This window comes from Neomonachus schauinslandi, chromosome 15, assembly GCF_002201575.2.
Source record: "Neomonachus schauinslandi chromosome 15, ASM220157v2, whole genome shotgun sequence".
NCBI classification, from domain to species: domain Eukaryota; kingdom Metazoa; phylum Chordata; class Mammalia; order Carnivora; family Phocidae; genus Neomonachus; species Neomonachus schauinslandi.
Genome location: NC_058417.1, coordinates 59,322,416 through 59,331,076, shown reverse-complemented (window position 1 = coordinate 59,331,076; position 8,661 = coordinate 59,322,416). Strand labels below are relative to the sequence as shown.

Below are 8,661 nucleotides of genomic sequence, written 5' to 3'. Positions count from 1 at the left end.
GTGTACACGTGTGTAAGGGTGTACGTTTGGTGTGTGTAGGGAGGTCCGTGTGCACATGTGTGTAGAGGCGTGTAGGTGGGTGGGTAGGCAGCAGGTGTCGTGTGTCTACCTGAAAGACGGGGGTCAACCCGTCTAGCACTGCTCCCCTGCATCTGGCCTCCCACAAGGAGGCGGCTCCCTGGAGCTCGGCTGTGCAGGTCAGCAGCGGTCCAGGCAGAGGTGGTGCCCCCACTGTGGATGCCGACGTGGGGGGCTATGCTCCATTGGCACCTCGCCCCACAGCTGCGTGTGCAGGGCTTGGAGCCCAGCCCCCTGGACGTGCGAGGAAGGGGCCGGTGTCTCCACGGCGTGCCACCCCTCTGCTGTGGCAGGCGGTGGCCCCAGCCCCTGGCTGCGCACACTGTAGCTCCCAGTGAGGGCCTCTCTGCCCCGCTCAGGAACACGCACACGCGATGCAGAGGGCCGCTCTCCTCCTCTGTTGCTCCTGAGTGTCCCCAGCGGGCCTGGTGCCGTGGCCATTCCTGCAAGGAATCGGTGCTCAGTTCCTAGTCCTGCACGTGGTGTCCCTTCACACAGGCCCAGGCTGCTGGGTGTGTGTCTGTCCGTCTGGCGGCTGGCCTGTAGTCCGTGTCTTTTTGCAGCGTGGCACTATGTGGGCTCTGCGGGACCTGTGGAGAGTTCTCTCCGGGGGCCGCACTGCTCCTGGGTGATGCATGTGTCCTCCCGACAGGGACGTGCGGCAGAGGGTCCAGCTCACGATCGCCCAGGCTTTTGGCATCAGTGTGTCTTCGCTCTACCTGACAAAGCCCACATTCTTCTCCCGCATCAATAGCACCCAAGCCCGGACGGCTCATGATGAGTATTGGCACGCACACGTCGACAAGGTGAGCACCCACCCTCCGGCGCAGGTGCTGGGGCTTGTCCGTGCCTGCCAGAGCTGGCTCGGCCTGGGCTTCGGAGCATCTGCCCTGTGGCGTTTCTGTGGTTGGGATTTTATTTTATTTTATTTTATTTTTTTTAAGATTTTATTTATTTATTTGAGACAGAGAGAATGAGAGAGACAGAGAGCACATGAGAGGGGGAAGGGTCAGAGGGAGAAGCAGGCTCCCTGCCGAGCAGGGAGCCCGATGCGGGACTCGATCCCGGGACTCCAGGATCATGACCTGAGCCGAAGGCAGTCGCTTAACCAACTGAGCCACCCAGGCGCCCAGTGTGGTTGGGATTTTAGATGTCTTCCTCTCTGACATTTGGGGTGGGCCCTAAACCCTGTGGAACCCCGTGGATGTCATCAAGGAGGTAAAACCCGTCCCCGTGGGACAGTGAAATGTGCACTAGGAAGTGGTGGGCACCGTGGCACCCTGTCCTCCGTGGCTGCGTCCGCTGGAGCCGTGAGCTCCACCACGTGCCACCCAGGCAGCTCTGTCGTCCCCACAGCTGCAGGTGGCCTCCCCTTGGGCCTGCCCTCCGCCCGCATCCCGCCTCTTCACAGGAAGATCTCTCGACCACTCAGGATCCTCTGGATCTCCCGTCCTTGATCTCTGTTGCACAGTCCCAGCTAATCAGTGATCTCGACCCGCTGAGTTGGAGCCCATCCCCATCTGTACTGCAGCCACGCCCCCCCGTGTTCTCAGCGTGCTGCCGGGGTCACCTGAGGGCTGCAGGTGTGCTCAGATGACCGAGGACCGTCCCTCGTGTCCCTTGATGCTAGAACGAAAGAAGCAAGTGAAAAATACCCGGAAAGCTTGGGATGAGTGATGAGGGCAGATTGGGACGCACGCTTGCAAATGGGGCTTCAGCTCTGAAACCCAGCCAGATGCTCAGCCTTTGTTTAATCTCGACTGGGCTGACGGAGGCGGCACCACGCGTGGCCGTGAGCACAAGGGTGTGGTTAGTGAAACCGAGGACCCCAATATGTAATCAGTTCAAGCCAGCTTAAATGGAAGTGGCGTCTGTGGCCAGGGGCTCCCAGCGGGCCAGCGATGCTCTGGGGGCTCCCCAGACTCAGGCTGGGACTGCGGGATTTCTGGCCTCACGGCGGGAGGCCCAGTGTCTGCTTGCAGTGTGTTCAGACGCCAGTCCGGGCCGCTGTGGTCCAGCCCGTCCCCCTGCCCCTCACGGCTGTGGCAGCTGTTGGTCTGTGGGTGACCACCGCCAATCGTCACTGCACCAGGCGGCAGGTGCGACCTTGGCCGTGAGATCATCACAGACGTTGCAGGGGCAGAAGTGGTTCTTACGGTGCTGACGGCAAAGACGATGCGTGTGGAGGACGGACGGGAACGTCCAGCATACGGAGAAGGGAGCCCCCGCCGTGGGCCGGAGCCCAGGAGGATCTCCTGCACGAAGGAGGAACAGCCCTCCACCCACCACGAGGAGTCCGCTCAGGAGAAACAACCCTGGGCGTGGCCCGGCTGCGTTCTCCAACTTCGAAGAGAATACTCCTCAGGCGGGAGGAGACTGGCCGCCAGTCACATGTCAGCAGCCTCAGGCTCTCCAGAGCGATGCTCAGAGCCAGGAGGCCACGGAAGGGTCTGCAGGAGCCGGGGTCAGACGAGCAGCCACAGGCCGCTCCCGTGTGGACGTGGCAAAAAGATGTCCTCAGACGCAAGAGAACTCCGGAACGTGGCATCTGCTCCTCATCCGCGAGGCTCTTGTCTCAGCTCAGGAACAGAGACACCCCCGCCACTCCCAACCAGCTCCCTGGTTCTCACACGAGTTCTGAGGGTTCCTTTGCGGTATCTGGGGGTGGGCGGGTAGGAGGGGGTCAGGTTCCTGGGCTCCCCGCCCACTGCACGGGGTCTCTCTCAGGTTTTACGTGGCTCACGTATGATTGATGGACGTGAGGTTCACTGCAGAAGCTGCTCAAGAAGCCCGGCCCCGGGAGATTCGCAGGCTTATCCCTCTGGTGTTTGTTGGGAGAAGGGATTCTGGAGAAGGGGAACCTGAGTCGGGGTCTTAGTGGGGGATGCGGACACGCCCAGGTGTATAGGAATCCAGCCTCACGTTGCGTGGTGCCAAGTTTGTGAGATGGTGACATTGCTCTTGGGCACCATGGCAGCTCTGCTGGCCGGCCCTCCTCCCGTCAGGAGGTGACTGTTGTCATGGTGATGGGGGTAGAGATGGTTGCAGGGGGAGAAGGCTTTTCGAGCCTTGATCAAATATGGCACGTGAGACTGGCCTGGGGCTTCTGAGTCGTTCCCAGGATGCCTTCAGGTGTCAATAGAATCACATACGACTGGCTGTCAGCCCGGCGGCTTAGAGGAGAGAGTCGGGCTGTGCGCCAGGGCTGGGGGGCGACGGTTTGGACTGCAGTTCTTAGACTCCTCCGTTTATCTCTTACCCCACACTTGCTAACAACTATTCATCAGCCTGGAAAATGTTATTATGTGATTAAAATTCCTTGTTTGTCGATATCACTATCTTTGTGTGAAAAGAATGCATATCTCGGTGGTTCCCTTTATTAACCAGATCCCGATCTGTGTGAGTGAGCCCTTGGAGAAGTGCAGTCAGCTTCTCCTCAGCAGCCTGAGGTTCTAAACCAAACCCTGCAGATGAGAAAACAGCATCTCCACGTGGTGCCCCTTGTCTGCCCTGGCCACGAACAGTGCCTCGCCTCCCAGACTTCAGGGCGTCTGAGGGAACAAATGATAGCCGCCTCCTGTTTACGTCCCTCCGTCCAAGCCAGGGGTGGGGGTCGGTCATCAGAGGGTCCGTGCTCAGACGAGCCCTCAGCCAGACCCCGCCCTTCACCGTCTGCTTTGCACTGCCCGCGCGGTCTGCCCAAAGAGCGTCTACGCAGAGGCTCACACACTAAAGGGCAGACACTGTAGGGTCCGCCAGATGAGGACCCCGGGGTTGTCAGAGACAGAGACAGAAGGGTGGGGGCCGGGAGTGTTTAATGGGGATGGTGTCAGTTTGGGAAGATGCCAGGCGAAGTTCTGGGGACGGACAGTGGGGATGGCTGCGCGACTACGATGTGCTTCGTGCCCCTGGCTAAAATGGCACATTTATGGCACGTGTATTTTACTACAGTTAGAAGCAAAGGTTGGGGCTGCCCCACATGTGAAGAAAGAGCAAAAGCACTTGTCGTTGCCGCATTTGTTCCGTGTGTGGACGTGGGAGGTGGGAGCTGCCGGTTAGCGGGTGACACGGCCACCGTCCCGGGAATCGCTGTGGCTCGGGCTTGTCGGCCGAGCGTCCGCACGCGCTGCATCTGAGCTGTGCGGGAGCCCCAGGCAAAAGCGCAGGACCGCGGGCCTGACCGCGGTGTGTCTGTGGTCGGGAAGGTAGCCGGTGGTCTCATTTAGGAGGCGGACATGTGTTGTTGACCGACCTCGGAAGCGCGAGCGCGGCCTTCTGGGCTGGTGTGCCCCATGAGCGCCCGGACGCTGACGTGCTCCCTCACGCTCTGCCCACAGGTGACCTACGGCTCCTTCGATTACACCTCACTGCTCTACCTCTCCGACTACCTGGACGACTTCGGCGGGGGCCGATTCGTGTTCATGGAGGAGGGGGCCAACAAGACGGTGGAGCCGAGAGCAGGTAGGACCCTCAGGCGGCAGCCCCGGGCTTGCAGGCAGCTGGGCGAGCCATCCATCTGCTGACCTGGACACGCCCGCTGCCCCAGGTCACTGCTGCACATCCCCCGAGCCCCCCACTTCCTGCAGTGCATTCCCGCTCTGTGTCTCCCCAGACCAGGTGGTCCTGGAGTCCCCAGGGCCCCCAGCACGGCACGGACACTCAGAGCGGCCCGTGAGCATGTGCTGAGCAGAGGGACCGTCCCCTCCCTTCTGGCGCTTGTGGGGAAGGCTGGGTTCGCAGCCCCAGCCAGGACTCCCAGAGACTCACAGGCAGAGCCCGGACACCTGGCCCAGACTCCTGGGCCGCGCCGCCCCCTGCGGCCACGTCTCACCTGTTCTGCCTCACTGCGCTCCCTTGCTCACTGGGCGCCTGCCTGGTGGGAGCCCAGTCAGACCAGAGAGGCTGCCCTCCTGGGTTGGCTAAGAATGTTCCTGCCGGCCGTGGGACCAAGCCAGTGGGTCCAAACCGCTCCCTGTCGAAGCTCTGAGTGGGACACGCAGTAGCGTGGAAATCAAAGCTGTAAAAAGGGAATTAAGCAGCTCAGGGTTTGCTCTCCTCCCTCTGTGGTGAGCACGGGAAGAGGTGCAGACCCGGCTCAGTCAGCGGGCAGGAGGGGCCTCCAGACACCCTGCAGCTCCGGCAGCTTAACAGATTAAGAACCAGAGAAGCTTCTGGTGCTAAGGCTGGGTGTCACCTGTCACTGCTTTCAAGAGACACCCTTGTGGCCCAAGAGGAAAAGGACGTGAAGGACCTCAAAAACTGAGATTATTTCACATTTTTGGTTACTCAGTTGCTGAGCTAATCTTATTTTAAGTCATTTACTGAAGAATGTAAAAAGCCAGTAAGTACCTTTTTCTGAATTCTGAAATGTTTCATGTTTATAGAATTACGTGGGCAGTATTATTCAGACAACTTGATGTTCCCCTAGGGGATGTGGCCCTGGGAGACTCGGCCTGGGGGATGTGGCCTTGGGGGACGTGGCCCTGGGAGACTCAGCCATAGGAGACTTGGCCTGGGGGACTCGGCCTGGGGGACGTGGCCCTGGGGGACGTGGCCCTGGGAGACTCGGCCTGGGGGACTCAGCCTGGGGGATGTGGCCTTGGGGGATGTGGCCCTGGGAGACTCAACCATAGGAGACTTGGCCTGGGGGACTCGGCCTGGGGGATGTGACCTTGGGGGACGTGGCCCTGGGAGACTCGGCCTGGGGGACGTGGCCTTGGGGGACGTGGTTCTGGGAGACCCGCCCTCCAGTGTCAGTGTTACCGTGTTTGCTCTTTGCCTCATGTGGTGTTGGCGGTGCTGGCCTGCTGGTCACCACAGAGATGGTGACTTCATCCTCTGCTGGTAATTTCCTCGTGGTTCTGGTGACAAGTAGCCTGCCACTGGGTTCTTGCAGAGCACGTCTGTAGTGCCTGTGCTTATCGGAACCACTGCGCACTTCCCAGCTCCGTTGCTGGGCTGCACGCAGAAAGCACAGAGGGGCTCCGGCAGGACCGCACGGCCCGAGTCGCGCTTTTCTCCACAGGTCATCACACCGGCGTTTGGGGGCCCCGAGAATCTCTCTCCAGGTGGGCAAGATGGGGGTCTGCCAGGTTATTTTATAACACTCCCTCTGTCCCATCCCCGCCTGGGGCTCAGCGAGGCTGGTCCATGCCCACAGACGTCACGGGAACCGGCGTTTGCCGGGCGAGAGATGCAGCGCGGCTCGCCCGCCAGCGAGGCCACATGAAAGTTGGCATCCATTCCAACAGCGTCCTCGGCCTCATGGGAATCCACAGGAAAATAGCCACAGCGCCTCACACTTTCCCCCTTGCTCATGCTTCCCGGGACCCTCTCCGTAGATCCGGGTTTCCAGTGGGGACCGCTTTCCTTCGGCCTTCACCTGTTCTCCCGGCTATCTTCACTGACTGTGAAATTCAGGACTGATAGCATTTTCCTTTCTCTTTATAAACATCATTCCTTTATTCGGGTTCCATTCTTGCTGAGAGAGTCGCCATCACCGGGTCACTGTCTTTTTTCTCTGCTGTTTCCAAGATTTTCCCGAAATCTTTCATTTCATCCGTTCCATGGTGTTGGGCCTCGGCATGGACTTATTTATATTTATCCCACTTGGAGTTTGCTATGCTTATTGGACTAAAAGCCAAAGGTTTTCGTCACATTGGGGAAAGTTGGGTGATCATTTCCTCAAGTCCTCCTTTTCTGCCCCAATATTCATTTCTTCTTCTGAGGCTCCAGCAGCATGAACGGTGGGAGGCTTTGTACTGTCCCAAGGTCTCTGTTTGCAAACTGTGCCAACGCGCAGGGAGGGATGCGGAGACCCCCACTCTTACTGCATGTCAACAGACACTTGATTGCCGTGTCCTTCTGCACAGGGGCAGAGGGCATGGACGGGCGTGCACACAGGCCTGGCTGCTTGTCTGGTGTCTCAGGTTTGAATCAAAGTGCAAGAGACTGAGGACAAGATGTCTTTTAAAAATGTGGGTCTCAGAGAGTGTTGTGCGTGCGGCTTGCTCTGGGAAAGAGTGTTTCCTTCGCAGGGACGGCACTGTGTGTGAGCTCCAGGAGCCACCGGGCTCACACTCGGCTTCCGCTGTGTCCACGATTTCTTTTGCTCTGTTGTTCCCAAGCAGAGCACAGTTCTTTGCTTACAACGAGAAAGCAGCAAGTGTCTGAGATGGACTTTCCTTTCCTTTGCAAAGATTATGGTCGAGTTGCAAGTATGAAGGAAGCAGTCGCGTTTCCAGCAGTAGCTTCGAAGGGAAATGCAGTTGCCACAGTGCCTGCCGAATTCCAGGTTCCTCCCCTGCGGCTTTGCAACGGTCAGCCCCCTTGTAGAAAGATCTATGGTGCTGTGTGCAAGGCCAGTTAAAGACGGAAGCCAATGAGTGGAATTGTCTGTTGAAGGTTGGAGGACCCCCTCCTCTTGACTCAGAAGCTGCCTCTCCCCACGTCTTCGCCTTTTGTCCCCACTTGATGGGAGCTAACGAGGCGAGGCGCTTGGCCTTGTCTTGACGCGTCTTCCCCGATTCCTGGTTAAAGCTTTGCCATCACTCTGCAGGGTTTGGTTTTGTCTGACGTGGGATTAGAAGTAAGGTCCTAAGCGTCAGACCTGAAAGGCTGTGAGGGGTGGGCCTGGGGCGGTCTCGTGGCTTGTCGGGGCGCCCTGGGCGGCGGCAGGACCTCGCCCCAAGTCTGGGCCCGCCCACCGCGAAGAGGGCCGGGACAGGGGCTGGGGGGCCCCTCACTTCTGGCGGCCTCGCCTGCTTTGCGTCCTGCCCAGCCGTTCCGTGGCGGGCGGGCCTGTCCCGTTCTCCTCGTTTGCTGCGTCAGGGCTGGCCGTATGTGTGGCCTCCTGGTCACTGCTCTCTTCTGTCCCAGGTCGGGTGTCCTTCTTCACCTCGGGGTCCGAGAACCTGCACCGCGTGGAGAAGGTCCACTGGGGCACCCGTTACGCCGTCACCATCGCCTTCACCTGCAACCCGGACCACGGCATTGCAGACCCCGTGTTCACGTAGCCCCGGCCTCGGCGCCCTCCCCGGGAGCAGCGGCCGGACAGATGCCCCCTGCCGCCAGTTCGGCCCATTTCCATTGAACAAGGTGCCTTATGAATCACCTGGAGGTTGATTTGCTGCTGTACTAATCGTTTCTCGTCTATAAGTAAATTAGGGGAAGCGGCTCTTCACCCCCAAGCACCCGTGTGTTTGATTCAGCGTGCTGACAACGTCGGGCCCAGGAATCGGCAGCGAGCCGACATGCCCGCCTGCCTCCAGGAGGGATCCCTGGGCCCTGGGTGGAAATTCCCGTTTGTGAATAGATGGGCATTCGCCCGGGCCTCGTCCAAGTTCAGAAAGCACCACGGACCGTTGAAGACCGACTTTGGAATGTGGACGATGCCGTGGTCTGTAGAAGAGGTCCAGGGCGCAGGCAGCTCTGGGAGACAGGTGCGGGCCGAGGACCTAGGACACCGGTGGCATGAGTCCCACCGGACACAGCATCCTCCTGCGACCAAGCCGGTCACACCGCACGTGCCCAGCAGTGCCGTGTGGGAAGGCGGGGCGCGGGTGCCCGGGGGGCGGACCGTGT

At 59.7% G+C, this 8,661-nt stretch overlaps 1 protein-coding gene across 1 annotated transcript in view; it reads left to right on the top strand.

The window, feature by feature from the left end:
- OGFOD3 (2-oxoglutarate and iron dependent oxygenase domain containing 3) overlaps positions 1 to 8,248 on the top strand; it is a 22,073-nt gene extending 13,825 nt beyond the window's left edge. The window contains exons 7-9 of the mRNA XM_021680752.2: positions 731 to 884; positions 4,416 to 4,539; positions 7,957 to 8,248. Of these exons, the coding sequence (XP_021536427.1) occupies positions 731 to 884; positions 4,416 to 4,539; positions 7,957 to 8,093 (415 nt within the window). The 3' untranslated portion in view covers positions 8,094 to 8,248. The remainder of the gene's footprint in view (positions 1 to 730; positions 885 to 4,415; positions 4,540 to 7,956) is intronic.
- Positions 8,249 to 8,661: the final 413 nt, after the last annotated feature.